This window comes from Pristis pectinata, chromosome 2 (assembly GCF_009764475.1).
Source record: "Pristis pectinata isolate sPriPec2 chromosome 2, sPriPec2.1.pri, whole genome shotgun sequence".
NCBI classification, from domain to species: Eukaryota; Metazoa; Chordata; class Chondrichthyes; order Rhinopristiformes; family Pristidae; genus Pristis; species Pristis pectinata.
The window spans coordinates 3,747,213-3,767,416 of NC_067406.1; the positions used below are offsets into that span (position 1 = coordinate 3,747,213).

The window sequence follows — 20,204 nt, forward strand, 5'->3', positions numbered from 1 at the left end:
CAGCCCACTGACCCATGCTGGCTCTCTGAGCAATTCCACTCTAATTTTTCAGCGTGACCTATTTTTCTCACATTCCCATCAACCCTCCTGCTCCCCCTCCCTAGATCCCATCCCTCACCTACACCTGGGGTAATTTACAGTGGCCAATTGACCTACCAAGCTTTTTGGGATGTGGGAGGAAACCGGAGCACCTGGGGGAAGCCCACATGGTCACAGGGAGAATGTGCAAACTCCACACACACACAGAGCACCGGAGGTTGGGATCGAACCTGGGTCACTGGTGCTGAGGCAGCTGGACCACTGTGCTGGCCTGTTGCAGACTTCCCACACCCCAGTGTATGGAGCAGCCCTTCCCAACATCACCTGACTCTGGTGTTACAGTGGAGACACAGGATACTGCAGATGCTGGAATCTGGAGCAACACACAATCGGCTGGAGGAACTCAGTGGGTTGAGCAGCATCTGTGGATGGAAGGGAATTGTCGACGTTCCAGATCCTGCTGCGTATCGACCTGAAACATCAACAATTCCTTTTTACCCACAGATGCTGCTCGACCCGCTGGTTGTTTCCTCCAGCAGATTGTTTGTTGTTCTGGTGTTAAGGTTTGGCTGCTTCTCATCAGAGGAAACTTCTCTCCACTTATAGAACATAGAACAGTACAGCACAGAACAGGCCCTCTGGCCCACAATGTTGTGCCGACATAACTATTCCCTCTTACCTACAGAATGCCCATAACCCTCCATTTTCCTCTCATTCATGTGCCCATCCAAGCCCCTCTTAAAAGCCCCCAATGAATTAGCCTCCACCACCCTATCAGGCAACACATTCCAGGCATCCACCACTCTCTGTGTAAAAAATGTACCCCTCACGTTTGTTCTGAAGCTACCCCCTCTCACCTTAAATGCACGCCCTCTGGTATTGGATCACTCAATAATGGGAAAAAGATATTGCTTGTCCACCCTATCTCTGCCCCTCAGAATTTTATACACTTCCAACAGATCACCCCTCAGCCTCCGCCGCCCCAGAGAAAAGAGCCCAAGTTTGTCCAGCCTCTCCTGATAGCACATGCCCTCTAATCCAGGCAGCATCCTGGTAAACCTCCTCTGCACCCTCTCTAAAGCCTCGACATACTTTCTATAGTGAGGTGACCAGAATTGTAGGCAATGCTCTAACTGTGGCCTAACCGGAGTTCTACAGAGATGCATCATAACCTCTTGACTCCTGTATTCAATACCCTGATTAATAAATGCAAGCATTTCATAAGCCTTCTTAACCACCCTGTCCACCTGTGTAGGCATTTTCAATGAGTCATGGACTTGCACCCCAAGGTCTCTCTGCCTTTCCAACACTTAAGGGTCTTGCCCTGAAGAGTGTACTGCCTCTTGACATTAGTGTCAAGAGGCAGTACTGGTTAAGGAGGAGAGACCAGAGACTGCAGATGCTGAGATCTGGAGCAACACACAATCTGCTGGAGGAACTCAGTGGGTCGAGCAACATAGATAATCTCGTCAAATCCTTCAATCAACTCAATCTTTTAATCTCAAGGGAACTCAGATAGTAACCATCATCATAGTTTAGCCCATTTAACCTTGTTCAGTCTGAGCAGAGTTGAACCCAAGCTGCTTGCTGTCACTCACCAACACACTAACAGCAATTCAGAATCAGATTTATTATCACTGACTCAGATGATGTGAACTGTGTTGTTTTGCGGCAGCAGTACAATGCAAGACGTAAAAATTACTATAAATTACAAAAATATATAGCTCAAGGAAAAAGGAATAACGAGGTAGTGTTCATGAAATCTGATGGCGGAGGGGAAGAAGCTGTTTATGAATCACTGAGCAATTTTACACTGGCCAACTAATCTACCAAAACGCATGAATTTGGGATGTGGGAGGAAACTAGAGCACTCAGAGGAAATCCATGCGGTCACCGAGAGAACGTGCAAACTCCACACAGACAGCACCGGAGGTCAGGATTGAACCTGGGTCAATGGAGCTGTGAAGCAGCACCAGTATTGGCTGTGACCTAAGGTCCCATGGCTAGCACTTGCTGTGGAATTGGAAATGTGGTTCTAATCCACGTGTGGAGTGGGTTGTTGTTTACTCCCGGACTAACTCACACTTTGTTTCTGTTGCATTGTTACATGGATGGAACCAGGAGACGACGTGGGTGAGTGTCAGGGAACTAAAACCCAGCAACTATCATCTGATGTTCACACTCTTCCGATACCTGTCTGAGCATGTGGCTGCTCACTGTGTTTCTGCAGATGGTGGGTGGGTTAGAGAGGAGAAAAGCAAAACAAAGGGTTGCAGCCAAGTGAATTTGAAATTTGTCTCGCCAATTCCTTGCTGTTCGAGATCTGACCAAAACATTTTTATAATATATGAGTTCATGGGATATTACCAGCAGTGCCAGCATTTATTGTCCATTCATAAGTGGTCCTGGACTTGAAAATAGATCAGAGAGCATGTCGTAATGGGGATATCACATGCTGAAGATGAATTCTTGATCTCCCAATCTACTTTGTCATGGCCCTTTCAGATAAAAAATTTATTTATTAGTCACACGTACATCGAAACACACAGTGAAATGCGTCTTTTTGCGTTACTGGGGGCAGCCCGCAAGTGTCGCCACGCTTCCCACACCAACATAGCATGCCCACAACTTCCTAACCTGCACGTCTTTGGAATGTGGGAGGAAACCGGAGCACCCGGAGGAAACCCACGCAGACACGGGGAGAACGTACAAACTCCTTACAGACAGTGGCTGGAATTAAACCTGGTTGCTGGCGCTGTAATAGCGTTACGCTAATGACTACACCACCATGTGTGCCTGCACTGCACTTTCTCTGCATTCTGTTTCCTTTTTGCTACCTCAATGTACCTGTATATGGCATGATCTGCTTGGATGACACACAAACTTTTCACTGTATCTCGCTACACGTGGCAATAAACCAGTATCATACCATGTTAGAACTCTGCAACAGGATGTGGATGGGTTGGGTAAGTCGGCAAAAACTTGGCAAATGGGAGCTTAAGGTGGGAAAGTGTGTGGTGATGGACTTTGGCTGGGGGAATCTAAAGGCAGTCTTTGTCTAAATGGGAGAGATTGCAAATGAGTGGAGTGGAAGGGGATCTAGGCGTTCTTGTGCATGAATTGCAAAACGTCCGCGGGCAGTTGCAACGAGTGGGTCAGAAGGCAAATAGAATGTTGGCCTTTACTGTGAAGGGGTTGGAGTTTGTAAATAGGGAAGGATCGTCACAATTGTACAGGTACTGGTGAGACCACACCTGGAGTTCTCTGCACGGTTTTGGTCCCCTTATTTCAGAAAGGATATCCTGGCATTACAGGCAGTCAAGAAGTGATTCACTTTGGCTAGTTCTTGGGCTGAGAGGGTTGTCCTATTCTGTGGTTAAGGAAATTAGATCTATGTTCTTTAATTCCAGTTATGTCCACATCCTCTGAACAAATCCAGAAGAAATCTCTTGAAGGCGTAATGAGTCAGGCCCTGGTGTGGGGGCTGGTTAGGAACCACAGTTAGGAGATTGTCAGGCCCTGGTGTGGGGGCTGGTTAGGAACCACAGTTAGGAGATTGTCAGGCCCTGGTGTGGGGGCTGGTTAGGAACCACAGTTAGGAGATTGTCAGGCCCTGGTGTGGGGGCAGGTTAGGAACCACAGTTAGGAGATTGTCAGGCCCTGGTGTGGGGGCTGGTTAGGAACCACTGTTAGGAGATTGTCAGGCCCTGGTGTGGGGGCTGGTTAGGAACCACTGTTAGGAGATTGTCAGACCCTGGTGTGGGGGCTGGTTAGGAACCACAGTTTAGGAGATTAGAGCTATGGTGCTACTTGTAATAACACTGAGAAAGAGGGAGACAGAGGGGGTTCAGGATAGAGGCTTTGGTAACGGAGATGGAATCAACAGGACATTGGGATTTGGATGGAGCGGGTGTGGAACGGTGCTGGACTCACTGGAGGCAGAGAAGAGGAGGGTACGTTGAGGCAGGAGATGGATAACGTTGAGAGTGGGAACTTTGTGATGGTTGAATTTCAGCGTGGATCGAGATGGGAAATCAAGGATTGCCCAGGGAAGTGTCGCAGTGAGGGAGAAGGTGAAGACCTTCTTACGGATTTTTTAATATTCATTAAAGGATGTGGACTTCGCAGGCTGGGCCAGCATTTAATTGCCCATCCCTGGTTCCCCATGAGAAGGTGGTGGTGAGCTGCCTACTTGAACCACTGCAGTCCTTGAGGTGTGGGTGTCCCCACGGTGCTGTTAGGGACGGAGTTCCAGGGTTTTGACCTAGCGACGGTGAAGGAATGGCAATATATTTCCCAGTCAGGGTGGTGTGTGGCTCAGAGGGCAACTCCCAGGGGGTGGTGTTCCCCGTGCTTTTGCTGCCCTGTCCTTCTAGCTGGTAGAGGTGGTGGGTTTGGAAGGTGCTGTCTGAGGAGCCTTGGTGAGCTGCTGCAGTGCATCCTGTTGATGGTACACACTGCTGCCACTGTGTGTCGGTGGTGGAGAGAGTGAGTGGGTGTGGATGGGGTGCCTATCACGCAGGCTGCTGTGTCCTGGATGGTGTTGAGCTTTTATATGTCAGTTTGGAATTAGTGTCACTTTATCACCCAGGAGTTATCTCTTCCTCTTTGGTTCTGAGTCACAAGAAAATAAAGATTCAATGAGTGATGGACAAGGCATCAATTGATTGGTACCAGGGTCAATGTGGCTGCAGAGATTCCATGCCGAGCTCCCCTCGACTGACCTGCCAACTCTGATGTTATTTATTTTTGCAGGAAGATGAGTTTGTTGACTGGTGGAGCAAGTTCTACGCCTCGACAGGAGAGCAGAACAAGTGTGGCACTTACCTGGACAAAGGCTTTGATACACTTGAGGTAGGTGCAAAGTTATTTCACTCTGAGGGCTGTTACAGGTAGACAGGGTGGTGAAGAAGGCATTTGGCACACTTGCCTTCATCGGTCAGGGTACTGAGGACAGAAGTTTGAACGTCATATTGAAACTGTACAAGACATCGGGGAGACCACACTGTGTGCAGTTCTGGTTGCCCAGGTGTCATTCAGCTGGAGAGGGTGCAGAAAGGATTCACAAGGATGTTACCAGGACTGGAGGGCTGGAGCTTTCAGGAGAGACTGTTTTCCCTGGAGCGAAGGAGGCTGAGGGATGAACTTAGAGGTAGATAAAATCATGACAGGGTAGATAAGGTGCGTGGTTACGTTCTTTTTTCCCCGGGGTAGGGGAGTCTAAAACTAGAGGGCACAGGTTTAAGGTGAGAGGGGAAAGATTTAAGAGGGACCTGAGGGGTAAATTCTTCACACAGAGGGTGGTGGGTATGTGGACCGAGCTGCCAGAGGGAGTGGTAGAGGCAGGTGCAGTACAATGTTTAAAAGGTACACGGATAGAAAGGGTTTAGAGGGATATGGGACTAGTTTGGATAGACATCTTGGTCGGCATGGACCAGTTGGGCCGAAGGGCTTGTTTCTGTGCTGTCTGACTCTTATGACTCTGTGCAAGTCTTGGGAACTCTCTCCCTCAAAGGGTGGTGGACGCAGAGTCCTTGAGGTAGATAGATGATCAGTGAACATGCGGGGCAGTGGAAGGTTATTGGGAGATGGGAGTTGAGGTATGATTTTATCAACTGGTGGAACAGGCTCGAGGGGCTGAGTGGCCTACTCCTGATCTGAGGTCACACCCCCTGTGTATTGTGCGAAGGCCAGATGGTCAAGGTATTTCAGCACTGGCCTTGCTGCTCCCGATGTGTGAGCAGCTGGACATGGCTGTGATTTACCACTGCCCTTCACCACGGGGTCTGGCACACCGACAGTTCCGGGGCTCCGCTCTTCGCTCACTGAGGATCGAGGTCAAGCGGAGCCTGCCTTATGAAAACAGGTTGAGTGAACTCGGCCTTTTCTCCTTGAAGCGACAGAGGATGAGGGGGGACCTGATAGAGGTGTATAAGATGATGAGAGGCATTGATCATGTGGATAGTCAGAGACTTTTTCCCAGGGCTGAAATGGTTGCCACAAGAGGACACAGGTTTAAGGTGCTGGGGAGTAGGTACAGAGGAGATGTCGGGGGGTAAGTTTTTTACTCAAAGAGTGGTGAGTGTGTGGAATGGGCTGCCGGCAACGGTGGAGGAGGCGGATACGATAGGATCTTTTAAGAGACTTTTGGATAGGTACATAGAGCTTAGAAAAATAGAGGGCTATGGGTAAGCCTAGTAATTTCTAAGGTAGGGACATGTTTGGCACAACTTTGTGGGCCGAAGGGCCTGAATTGTGCTGTAAGTTTTCTATGTTCCACGAACCTTTCCTGACTCCACATTCTTTTGTTGCCCAGGTTTACGATGTTGAGCTGGAGAAAGTCAAGGACTTTGAAGGGTTAACGGACTTCTGCCGCACCTTCCCACTGTACCGTGGGAAGACGGAAGGTGAAGATGAAGACCCATCCGTGGTGGGAGAATTCAAGGTATGCCCTGTACTGGTCAGGCTTCCATCCGGAGAGACTTCCTGAATGCAGGAGAATCCGAGGTGGAAGTCAAGGATAACCAGAGCAGATCAGGGCCATAGGTTATTACTAGGAGGGTGGACATTGCTTCCGGGTGGGTAGGGGTTGTTACGGGAGGGTAGGGGGAGTTATGGGAGGGTTAGTGTGTTGCCATGTGGCTGGTGCACAGCAAGATTCCGCACGTCACTGCGTCAGGTTCTGATCTTACGGCAGCCCCCCTGATACCCTCCCCCTCCCGTCACAACTCCGGATCTCAGGATGGCCCTCACCAGCCGCACGGGCTTCTGCCTCAGCGACCCCTTGGCCAGGGAGGGAGGGAGAGCTGGGGTCCACCCGGTCCTCTCTCCCACCTGGGTACGGCTCCCTGCTGAGTTGGGTGATCTGGGTCAACGTAGACCAAAACTGGGGTCAAGAAGATGATGGGCTCCTTCAGTGGTTGGAAGGAGGGAGATCAGCCCGTGTACCATGACCAACCCAGGCTCAGGGGTTGGGTGGGCCTGTGCCTGAGGAAAAGCAGAGGAAGGCTACAGTGGTGCGATCAATGGCGTGGGTTGGTAGAATCAGGCCACACCATTGGAAGATGCCGCCACCCGTTTCCCCAGCACCAGCTCTCTGCACTGAATGGAGTCCTGACTGGTTGCATCACGGTCAGGTACGGCAATTCAAATGCGCAGGAATGTAACAAGCTGCAGAGAGTAGTGACTCAGCCCAGTACATCACGGGCACATCCCTCCCCACCATTGGGAGTATCTACAGGAAGCGCTGCCTCAAGAAGGCAACATCCATCATCAAAGATCCCCACCATCCGGGCCATGCCATCTTCTCGCAGCTCCCATCGGGCAGGAGGTACAGAAGCCTGAAGTCCCACACCACCAGGTTCAAGAACAGCTACTTCCCTTCAACCATTTGGTCCTTGAACCAACCGGCACAACCCTAATCACTACCTCAGTACAGCAACACTATGACCTCTTTGCAGTAAAATTGCCTTTATTTTGTGTTTTAATTGTGTTCTTTCTTGTAAAGATTATGTATAATTTATGCTTAATTTATGTTTTTCTTGTGAATGCTGCTTATGTGATGCTCTGTGCCTGTGATGCTGCTGCAAGTAAGTTTTTAATTGCACCTGTGCACACATGGACTTGTGCAGATGGCAATAAACTCGACTTTTGCCTTTGACCCAGCTGAACAACCCAGTGCCCTCACAATGTGGTCCATTGCTGCCCTCCTGCCTCTGCCTCCCTGACTGCTTGTTGTTGATCCCTCCAGGGTAGTTTCAAGATCTACGCCCTCCCGGATGACCCTTCACTTCCGTCTCCACCCCGTCAGTTCCACCAGCTACCAGCCAGCGGACTCCAGGAGTGCCTGGTCAGAGTCTATGTGATCCGAGCTCTTGGACTGCAGCCCAAAGATTCAAACGGCAAGGTCAGTGCACTGCTGAAGCAACACTAGTGACATTCTCTGGTCTGTTTCTCCACTTCAAAGACCTTCCTTGTTCCCCCATTACAGTAAAACTCCACTGCAACCAACAATCTGCTGGAGGAACTCAACGGGTTGAGCAGTATCTGTGGGAGGAAGGAATTTTGTCCTCTCTCCCCGCTGATGCTGCTCGAGTCACTGAGTCCCTCCAGCAAATTGTTTGTGGCTCCGGATTCCAGTATCTGCAGTCTCTGGTGTCTCCAATAATCCACTGCCTGGCTATTCCAAAGTCCCAATGGTTTGGGACCTGGCTCACCAGGAGATATCTGTCGCACTCCCTTCCCACTCACTGGAGCCCTGTTTCCTCTCCCTTTCAATTGACCTGGAAAATTTATTATCAAACAGTGTAATATCTAAAAGAAGTGAATCTGGTAGTGTAGCGGTTAGTGTAACGCCATTACAGCGCTAGCGACCCGGGTTCAATTCCCGCCGCTGTCTGTAAGGAGTTTGTACGTTCTCCCCGCGTCTGCGTGGGTTTCCTCCGGGTGCTCCGGTTTCCTCCCACGTTCCAAAGACGTACGGGTTAGGAAGTTGCGGGCACGCTATGTCGGCGCCGGAAGCGTGGCGACACTTGCGGGCTGCCCCCAGAACACTCGATGCAAAAGATGTATTTCATTGTGTGTTTTGATGTACACGTGACTAAAAGATATCTTATCTTATCAACGATCCTCCTATTTACTATATATTTTCCCCTTATATTTGATCTTTCAAAGTGCAACACCTAAAACTTGCCCAGATTTAACTCCATCTGCCATCTCTCTGCCCATATCTGCAGCTGATCTATATTCTACTGTATCCTCTGACAAACTTACTAATCAGCCCATGTGTGTTATATATATCAAACAACAGCGATCCCAGTGTTTATCCCTGCAGGACACCACTGGTCACAGACCTCCAGTCAGAATTACACCCTTTAACACCACCCTCTGTCTTCCATGGCCAAGCCAATTTTAAATCCAATCTACGCAGTCACCATGGATGCCTTGCTGACTATCTTTGATTAATCCCTGCCTTTCCAAGTGTAGATTAACACTGACCCTGAGAATTTTTTCCAACAATTTCCCTCCCACTGAAGTTAGAATCACAGGCATAATTACATAACTTATCCCTGCTGGCCGTTCTTGAACCACATTCACTCTCCTCTAGTCATCTGGCACCTCACCCCGTGGCCAGCTAAGGTATAACATCTCCATCGGGGCCCTTGCCTCCCTGGAATGCATCTCAACAGGCCCTGGGCATTTCCACCTTTGCACCAGTGTTACATCTCCTTCCTGATAATACCACGTTCTAGAGTTTCACTGCAATCCCTCCCTGAATTAGGTGCACAGAGTTTTTGAGCGCAGAGGCAGCCCCTTTGGCCCAACTCACCCATGCCAACCAAGTTGTCTACTTGAACTAGTCCCATCTCCCTGTGTTTGGCCCGTATCCCTCTAAACCTTTCTTATCCAGGTACCTGTCCATCTCCAGCACCACAGATCTCCTCAGTGCATACAAATGAGAAGTATTTAAGACCTCACTTACATCCTCTGGCTCCAGTGTAGAGGTCCATTGGTGCTCCTCCAGTATTTGGTATTGGTGTTGGTATTGGTTTATTATCGTCACTTGTATGGAGGTACAGTGAAAAACTTGTCTTGCATACCGATCGTACAGATCAATTCATTACACAGTGCATTGAGGTAGTACAGGGTAAAAACAATAACAGAATACAGAGTAAAGTGTCACAGCTACAGGGAAGTGCATTGCAGGTAGACAATAAGGTGCAAGGTCATGACAATTTAGATTGTGAGGTCAAGAGTCCATCTCATCATATAAGAGAACTGTTCAACGGTCTTATCACAGCAGGATAGAATCTGTCCTTGAGCCTGGTGGTATGTGCCCTCAGGCTCCTGTATCTTGTGCCTGATTGGAGAGGAGAGAAGAGAGAATGCAAAGTTATACAGTATATAATATAGTGCAAAGACATAAAATTACTGTAAATTCAAGAAGGCGGCATCCATCACTAAGGACGCTCACCATCCGGGACATGCCCTCTTCTCATTACTACTGTCAGGAAGGAGGTACAGGAGCCTGAAGACCCACACTCAGCGATTCAGGAACAGCTTCTTCCCCTCCACCATCAGATTTCTGAACGGTCCATCAACCCATGAGCACTACCTCGTTATTCCTCTTTTGCACTATTTATTTTGTAATTCATAGTAATTTTATGTCTTTGCACTGTACTGCTGCCACAAAAAAACAAATTTCACATCATATAAGTCAGTGATAATAAATCTGATTCTGATTCTGAAATAAATAGTGCAAAAGAAAGGAATAACGAGGTAGTGTTCATGGGTTCATGGACCGTTTAACGCAGGCTTTGAGTTAAAAACACAATAGAGGTGCCATTGCAGTCAGGGCTCAGAACTAATTCTGGCCTTAGGCACTCCGTAACTGCTGGTCACAGCTCAGCACATCACGGAAACCAGCCTCCCCTCCACGGACTCTATACTTCTTTCTGCCTCGGTAAAGCAGCCAATATAATCAAAGACCCCTCCCACCCCGGATATTCTCTCTTCTCCCCCCTCCCATCGGGCAGAAGATACAAAAGCCTGAAAGCACGTACCACCAGGCTCAAGGACAGCTTCTATCCCGCTGTTGTAAGACTATTGAACGTTTCCCTAGTACAATAAGATGGACTCCTGACCTCACAATCTACCTCGTTATGACCTTGCACCTTATTGTCTGCCTGCACTGCACTTTCTCTGTAACACTTTATTCTGAATTCCGTTATTGTTTAACCTCGATGCACCGTGTAATGAATTGATCTGTATGAACAGTATGCAAGACAGGTTTTTCACTGTACCTCGGTACATGTGACAATAATAAACCAATTCCACCTCCAAAAGATGTAAAGGAACAGACTTACACATCTCTGCAGGAATAGTAGATAAAGATGCACTGAGATAGTAACAGTGTAAAGAGCAGAAAGGAGCAGGAAAGAATCATCGATGGATCAGGATGTGGCTCTGGGAACCTTGAGCAGGATCAAGTGGAACAAAGGTCAGTGGGGGAATTTTTCGGTAACAGTGGCTGTGGTATCATAAGCTTTAGATTAACTGTGGAGAAGGACATGGAGCAATGCAGAGTAAATGTGCTTAGAGGACAGCCAGTTTTGATCAGCAGATCTGGCCGGGGTGAATTGGACTCAATATATCGTCAGGTGAAGCCAGAACTGAACTGGGGAGGGGTGGATTGATGTATTATCTGGGCACGTTCCCCTGAGGGAGGACGTCTGATTAAAGACTCCCCGGACGATGAGTGACAGTAATTAAAGACTCCCCGGACGATGAGTGACAGAGTGGGATGAGGCAGAGAAAGGGGGCATTACACACATTCATGGGCAGTGTGTCCATCAGGGTCAATGATAAGAGAGATAAGATTTCTTTATTAGTCACATGTACATCGAAACACACAGTGAAATGCATCTTCTGCTTAGAGTGTTCTGGGGGCAGCCCACAAGTGTCGCCACACTTCCGGCGCCAACATAGCATGCCCACAACTTCCTAACCCGTACGTCTTTGGAATGTGGGAGGAAACCGGAGCACCCGGAGGAAACCCACGCAGACACGGGGAGAACATACAGACAGCGACTGGAATTGAACCCGGGTCGCTGGCGCTGTAATAGCGTTACACTAACCGCTACACTACTGTGCCTGCCCGGATCGGTATGAAGGAGGATTAGGAAGTGTGGGCAGCACAGTGACACAGCTGGTAGAGCCTCAGAGACCTAGGTTCAGTCCTGACCTCATTGGCCCCCAGTGTATAGGTGAGTGGTAGATTCTGGGGGAGGCTGATAGGAATGTGGGGAGAATCAAAAATGTGGGTGCTTGAAGGTTGGCAGGGATTCAGTGGGCCAAATGTCATGTTTCTGTGCTGCATCTCTCTGTGGCTTCATGCCTCATTCAAGGAGATTGCCCCGCACTCTCCGAGACTCAGTCTCTCTCCCCAGTCTCTCCGCCCAGTGACCAGTCCATGAATCCACACAGCACTGCCTGCAAGACAGGTATCTCTGGCGAGAGGGTCACAGTCGAAGAGTGGGCTGGGTCTAGTCTGTTGACGCGGGAAGAGTCGGGGGGGGGGGGGCGGGAGCGGGGGCGGGGGGGTGGGAAGGAGGGATCGGGCTTGGTGTTGCCATTGTGATGGGAGGAGTCACTGCAGAGGCACCCCATGGGGAAGGAGAGGTGGTGGTTGGAAGTGGGGAGGTGGGAATGGGCAGGCCACTCAACACTGCAGATCCCTCCTGCCCCACTCCAGCCTCCTTCCCCCCTCCCCATCTAAAATCATTCACACGACCCCTGTACCCTCGTGTCCTCAACGAGCTTCCCATTAAAGGCGTCTTTGCTCTATCTGCTCGTTCCCTTCATCCATCAGCCACCCGTTTCCCACCCAACATTCTGGGAGAAAACCTTTCTCCTCAACCCCCTCCCTGGTCTGGTCCACTGGCGGAAACATCTTCCCTCTGCTGCCAGCCCAAGCCTGTGAGATTACAGAGTATCTTGCTCAGTCAGAGGAGTGGGTTGAGGAGTGGCAAATGGATTTCAGTACATATAAGGGTGAGGTGATGCACTTTGGAAAGTCAAACTAGTGTAGGACTTGTACTATGAATGGTGGGACACTAGGGAGTGGAATGGAACAGAGGGACCAAGGAATACAAGGGCATAGTTCTTTGAAAGTGGCAACACAGGTAGACAGGGTGGTGAAAAAGGCGTTGTGTACACTGGCCTTCATCAGTCAGGGCATTGAGTATAGGAGTTGGGACATTTCGTTGCAGTTGTATAACTCGTTGGTGAGGCTGCACTTGGAGTACTGTATTTAGTTTTGATCACCCTATTACAGGAAAGACGTGATTAAACTGGAAAGAGTGCAGAGAAGGTTTACGAGGATGTTGCCAGGACTCGAAAGCCTGAGTCATTGGGAGAGGTTGGCCAGGCTAGGTCTTTATTTCTTGGAACGTAGGAAAATGAGGGGCAACCTCTCATAAAATTATGAGAGGCATAGATAAGGTGGACGGTAACAGTCTTTTCCCCAGGGTAGGGGAGTCCAAAACTAGGGGGCATAGGTTTAAGGGTGAGAGGGGAAAGGTTTAAAAGAGACCTGAGGGGTAACTTTTTCACGCAGAGGGTGGTGGGTATATGGAACGAGCTGCCAGAGGAAGTGGGTGAGGCAGGTACAACAGCATCATTTCAGAAGCACTTGGATAGGTACATGGAGGGAAGGGGCTTGGAGGGATATGGGCCGAACGCAGGAAATTGGGACTAGCTGGGTGGGCATGGTGGTCAGCATGGACTGGTTGGGCCGAAGGGCCTGTATCCATGCTATATTGCTCTATGACACTATCTGCAGTCTATATTCATTCAAGTGCTGTGGACTTTGCAGGCTGAGCCAACATTTAATTGTACGTCACTCATTGCCCTTGAGAAGGTGCCTTCTTAAACCATTGCAGTCCTTGACGTGTGGATTATGTTGCTGGGGAGAGAGTTGCTGGATCTTGACTCTCTTCAAACTATGGCCCCAGTCTGGTTAATCTCTCCGCATTGAATACAATTGTCTCAATTTCCTTATCGGGAGACCACAGTCAGTGCGGATCGGTAATAACATCTCCTCCTCACTGACAATCAACACAGGCACACCTCAAGGATGTGTGCTTAGCCCACTGCTCTACCCTCTCTACACTCATGACTGTGTGACCGAACACAGCTCAAGTGCCATCTGTAAATTCGCCGACGACACCACTGTTGGTAAAATCTCAGACGGCAAAAGGAGGTGTAGAGGAGTGAGACAGATCGGCTGGTTGAGTGGTGTCACAACAACAACCTCGCACTCAATGTCAGCAAGACCAAGGGATTGATTGTAGACTTCAGGAAGGGGAAGTCAGGAGAACACACACCAGTCCTCATTGAGGGGTCAGCAGTGGAAAGGGTGAGCAGCTTCAAGTTCCTGAGCATCGTTTAGACCATGAGACAAAGGAGCAGAAGTCAGCCATTCGGCCCATCGAGTCTGCTCCGCCATTCTGTCATGAGCTGATCCATTCTCCCATTTAGCCCCACTCCCCCACCTTCTCACCATAACCTTTGATGCCCTGGTTACTCAGATACCTATCAATCTCTGCCTTACATACACCCAACGACTTTGCCTCCACAGCCGCCCGTGGCAACACATTCCACAGATTCACCACTCTCTGGTTAAAGAAATTTCTCGGCATCTCTGTTCTGAATGGGCGCCCTTCAATCCTGAAGTCGTGCCCTCTTGTACTAGACTCCCCTACCATGGGGAACAACTTTGCCACATCTACTCTGTCCAGGCCTTTTAACACTCGAAATGTTTCTATGAGGTCCCCCCCTCATTCTTCTGAACTCCAAGGAGTACAGCCCAAGAGCTGTCAAATGCTCCTCATATGTTAACCCGCTCATTCCTGGAATCATTCCAGTGAATCTTCTCTGAACCCTCTCCAACGTCAGCACATCCTTTCTTAAATAAGGAGCCCAAAACTGCATGCAGTGTAGTTAGGAAGCACAGCAACAAATTGCACGTCATGTAAGTCAGTGATAATAAATCTGATTCTGATCCTGATTCCCCCTGATCCCAGGAATCGGTCTGGTAGGATTGAGAGGAAGAGAAATGTCTTTGCTTTTGAGTGACCTGCCCCCCAAATATTGAGCCCACTGAAGTTGAAGGATTATTGGACAAGAAAAGAACGGAAGAACGTGGGTATAGGATGGGGCTGTGGCATCAGCCAGGACCGTATTGAATGGCAGAGCAGGCTTGAGGGACTGTGCAGCCAACTCCTGCTCCTAATTCATATGTTCTTATAAACAGGGAAAATTACTCAGTGTGCGTAAGAGCCGAGAAGAAATTCCCAGACGCAGATAACAAGGTAATGAAAGGCAAAAATATAAATAAAGGAAATCTGCAGCTGAGCCAGCAATCATGGACTCAGTAGATATTTATACACATTGTGGTTGAAGCCAGCTCCCCTCTCCCAAGAGAGTGAAAAACACAAGCAAAGTCTAAAAAAGACTTGGATACAAAGACTTGCATTCATATAGAGCCTTTTATGACCTCAGAGCGTCCCACAGCGCACTTTGCAGCCCTTGGTTTGTTTTCTGGATGTGCAGTCACGGTTGTGGGATCCAGAGCACGTCGAGGATAATGGGGTCAGACGAAAGTTGGTCCGTCTGTCTGCCTCAGGACAAACCAGGGAGGCTGACAGTACGCATAGAACATGAGGAATGGAGGCAAGAGTTGGCAATTTAATTCCTAAACCCTGCTCCTCCATTCAATGCGATCACGGCTCACACAGGGCCATGCAGCACAGAAACAGGCCCTTCGGCGCACTGCGTCCATGCTGACCACAGAGTTACACAGTGTGGAATCAGGCCCTTCAGCCCAACTTGTCCATGCTGACCAAGATGTCCATCTGAGCTTGCCCCCACTGTACAGGAGGATGGGACCAAGCAGGAGAGCGGAGCTGAGAACCGGACCTTGAACGTAAAATGCCAAAGCAGAGAAGGGTACGGACCAATAGGATTACAGTAGATGGGTACTTGATGGTACAGGCTGGGATTCCGGGCAGGAGCCAGAACCCCCTGATAATTAGAGATGGATGGGAGGCAAAATCTTTACTCACGGGTGCTTGGAACTCTGTGGTGGAAGCAGTGTCACTGATTATTTTAAGTCAGAGAGAGAGAGGTTCTTGATAAGTCAGGGAGGGAAGGGTTATTGGGTTGGGTTAACAATCAGAGCAGTCGTTAGCTTATTAATAGCAGAGCATTCTCGAGGGGCCGAATGACCTACTCCCGTTCATGATTCATATGTTTGGATAAAACTCATGGCAGCCACTTTAGAACACAGAACAACGAACACCACAGCACAGTACAGGCCCTTCGGCCCACAATGTTGTGCTGACATTTTATCCTGCTCTAAGATCTATCTAACCCTTCCCTCCCACATAGCCCTCCATTTTTCTATCATTCATGTGGCTATCTAAGAGTCTCTTAAATGTCCCTAATGTATCTGCCCCCACAACCTCTGCCGGCAGTGTGTTCCACCCACTCACCACTCTCTGTGTAAAAAAAACTTACCCCTGACATCCCCTTTATACCTTCCTCCAATCACCTTAAAATTACGTCCCCTCGCGTTAGCCATTGTCACCCTGGGAAAGAGTCTCTGACTGGCCACTTAACCTATGCCTCTTATCATCTTGTACACCTCTATCAAGTCACCTCTCATCCTCCTCCTCTCCAAAGACACACTCTCCAATCCAGGCAGCATCCTGGTAATCTCCTCTGCACCCTCTCTAAAGCTTCCACATCCTTCCAGCATGTAGCAGTGACTGGACGCTCTCTCTCGGGCATATCGACTGAGGGTGAGAATGTGGCCTGACAGCGTGGACATTGGAACAGTGGGAGGTCAGTTTAACACCTCGTCTGAAAGAGAGACCTTAGGGTACAAGTACATAGTTGGAGACACAGTAGGCAGGGCGGTGAAGAAGACATTTGGCACGTTGGCCTTCATCAGTCAGGGCACTGAGTACAAGAGCTGGGACATCATGTTACAACTGTACAAGACATTGGTGAGACTGCACTTGGAGTACTATGTGCCGTTCCAGTTGCCAGAAAGAAGGGTGTGATTCAGCTGGAGAGAGTGCAGAAAAGATTCACAAGGATGTTACTGGGACCGGAGGGTTTGAGTTATAAGGAGAGACTGGACAGGCTGAGACTGTTTTCCCTGGAGTGAAGGAGGCTGAGGGGTGACCTGATAGAGGTTTATAACATCATATGGGGCATAGACAGTGTGGATAGCCACAGCCTTTTTCCCAGGATCGGGGGTGCCTAAAACTAGAGGGCATAGGTTCAGAGTGAGAGGGGAAAGATTTAAAAGGGACCTAAGGGGCAGGTTTTTCACGCACAGGGTGGTGGGTACATGGAACAAGCTGCCAGAGGAAGTGGTAGAGGCGGGTACAATTATGACATTTAAAAGATACTTGGACAGGTGCATGGAAGGAAAGGTTTATGGGCCAAATGCAGGCAAATGGGACTGGCTCAGGTGGGCACCTTTGTTGGCATGGACGAGTTGTGTCGAAGGGCCTGTTTCTAAGCTGTGTAATTCCAGGGCATCAGGACCGTCCTGTACACAGTGGGCTCACCACTCTAGGGTAGGGCTTGAACCCCACCCCCCAGCCTTGTCCTAGAGGCAAGAAAGATTAACTCACTGAGTCTCTTCAACACGGTTTAATCCCTTCACCAACTTCTCCCAGCCAGCACCAGCACAGTGCCATTGAGATCCTTGGTCTCCAACCTATCATAGACGCCCCACTTCTTCTCTCTATCCCTCCCCTTTCTCAGCAGCTTAACCATCTTTCATTTCTCACTTTTCCGATGAGTCTCCGACTTGAAGCGTTAACTCTTCTCCTCTCCACGCAGATGCTGCCTGACTTGATGACCATTACGCCGTTGTTAATCCCCTTTGTCATGTGTGCCTCTTTCAGTGCGACCCGTACGTGAAGGTTTCTATGGGGAAGAAGTACGTCAGCGACCAGGATAATTACATCCCGTGCACTCTCGACCCGGAGTTTGGGAGGTGAGGCGTGGTGAACCTCCAACAACAAAGCAAGACTAAGATGCAGGAACTAGGAGCATGGGCTGTGGTTACCCTTGAATCACCAGAGATAAAACAAATGAGCCTAGACGCTGAACAGAGAGGGGATGTTTGCCCACAATGGCATCACAACCCTCTCCCATCTCACCTACCTACCCACTGGATGGTGATGACCTAGAGCAGGGGAGCAGGGATTCGCTTGTACAATAGATCCCAGCTAATGAGGTAGTTGGGAAACCATTAGGAAATTGGTGCACAGCGATCCCAGAGACAACAAAGTGATAATGATCCAATCATTTTTGTCTTCATATTTCCATTGGATGTGGAAGGAGGACATTCGGCCCATCAATTCAATGCTAGCTTGCACACCCACTTCCATTCCCACAGTATTCTATTCTCCCCACATTCCTATCAACTCCCCCTGGAGTCTACCCCTCACCCACACACGAGGGGCAAAACCTGCACGTGCAGGTCGGTACGTTAATTGACTGCTGTAAATTGCCCCAGGATCGAGCCCCGGTCGCGAGTAGTAGGGCTGCTGCCTCCCAGCTCCAGAGACTCGGGTTCGATCCTGAGCTCTGGTGCTGCCTGCATGGGGTTTGCAAGGGTATACTCCCACATCGCAAAGATATGCAGGTTGGTAGATTAATTGACCGCTAGAACTTGCCCCTAGTGTAGGTGGGTGATGGAATCTGGGGGAGGATTAGATTCGAGGAAATAGAGTCATACAGCACAGAAACGGGCCCTTCGGCCCAACTCCTCCATGCTGACTATGGTGTCCATCTGTGCTCGCCCATTTGGCCCATATCCCTCTAAAACCTTTCCAAATCTAGGTACTTGTCCAAATGTCTTTTAAATGTTGTTATTGTACCTCCTTTCACATTGTTACACATCAGAGGAGTGAAGCTCCCTCTACACCGTCCCATCACACACTCCCGGGGTCAGACACAGGGTGAAGCTCCCTCTACACTGTCCCATCACATACTCCTGGGGTCAGACACAGGGTGAAGCTCCCTCCGCACCGTCCCATCACACACTCCCGGGGCCAGACACAGGGTGAAGCTCCCTCTACGCCGTCCCATCACATACTTCCGGGGTCAGACACAGAGTGAAGCTCCCTCTACACTGTCCCATCACACACTCCCAGGATCGGACAGAGAGTGAAGCTCCCTCTACACTGTCCCATCACACACTCCCAGGGTCAGACACAGGGTGAAGCTCCCTCTACACCGTCCCATCACACACTCCCAGGGTCGGACACAGAGTAAAGCTTCCTCCACACTGTCCCATTGCACACTCCCAGGGTCAGACACAACGAGAGTTACACATTGACCCACTTTGAGAGAGGGTTCAAGCCTGACCTTAGATCCCAGACCAGGGAGAGGATCGACTGGGGTCAGCTGGGCAGTGAGGGTGTTGGGGTGGATCCAACCCAAGTGACGAGTTCATCAGGCTAAGAGCAGTGGGCTTCAGTGCAGAGACCAAGAGCCGTGTGTTCCCGACTCCTGTCTCCTGGGCCTTGAACCTAGCCATGGGCTTTATTTGAATTTGAAGAGTGTTTAAGATTCAGTGAGTGAGGTGCCTCCCACACGTAGGATGTACCCCTTGGCGTGGTATTCTCTACCCTTTGGCTGCACTGTGCTTGCTCCACAACTTGCCAATTTAAACATTCACAGACTCACAAGCTGGCTCACGATACAGACCTGGGAGTCTGGAGTTTGAAAGCCCTCTAACCAATGAGGCACCAACAGGCTTATTTAATTATTACCAAGGTTTCAAGGATTTTTTTTTATCCACTCAATTCATTTGTTAAACAGAAAGCAGAATTTTACTTTTAAATGTTTTTCTCAACAAGGTGGGCGTGTTACTGCTGTATTTTTCCATCCAAGGTCACCAGTGTCGATATAGTCTCCCAGGGCAGGGACAGAGGGGTTGGACACAGAGTGAAGCTCCCTCTACACCGTCCCATCACACACTCCCGGGGTCAGGCACAGAGTGAAGCTCCCTCTACACTGTCCCATCACACACTCCCGGGGTCAGACACAGAGTGAAGCTCCCTCTACACTGTCCCATCACACACTCCCGGGGTCAGACACAGAGTGAAGCTCCCTCTACACTGTCCCATCACACACTCCCAGGGCACGAGTCAGATACAGAGTGAAGCTCTGTCCACACTGCCCCAGGGATTGTGCAGTTTGATGACCTATGCTCTGACTATCCTTGTGTTTGACATCTTGGCCATGTTTTTCAGAATGTACGAGCTGACAGGAATCCTGCCCATTGAGAAGGATCTGAAGATCACTCTGTATGACTATGACCTCCTGTCGAAGGATGAGAAAATTGGGGAGACAGTCATTGACTTGGAGAATCGCTTCCTGTCCCGGTTTGGAGCCTGTTGTGGGTTGCCCCAGACCTACTCCATGTGCGTTCCCTTTCTCTCTCTCTCTCTCTCTCTCTCTCCGTGAATCCTTTGTCCCCAATCCCACAGCGTTCCTGACCTCCCAGAACCTATGCCAGTACGACAACAACTGACTATTTCACACCCTGGCACAGGCAGCTGTCAGACAGT

The 20,204-nt window shown here is 49.5% G+C and overlaps 1 protein-coding gene across 6 annotated transcripts in view; it reads left to right on the forward strand.

Moving 5' to 3' along the window:
• Positions 1-20,204, forward strand: part of dysf (dysferlin, limb girdle muscular dystrophy 2B (autosomal recessive)) — a 280,694-nt gene that overhangs the window by 216,975 nt on the left and 43,515 nt on the right. For all 6 annotated transcript variants that reach the window (XM_052038414.1, XM_052038407.1, XM_052038430.1 and 3 more), the window contains 5 exons: positions 4,795-4,893; positions 6,356-6,484; positions 7,790-7,945; positions 17,526-17,617; positions 19,887-20,057. In XM_052038414.1, the coding sequence (XP_051894374.1) occupies positions 4,795-4,893; positions 6,356-6,484; positions 7,790-7,945; positions 17,526-17,617; positions 19,887-20,057 (647 nt within the window). The remainder of the gene's footprint in view (positions 1-4,794; positions 4,894-6,355; positions 6,485-7,789; positions 7,946-17,525; positions 17,618-19,886; positions 20,058-20,204) is intronic.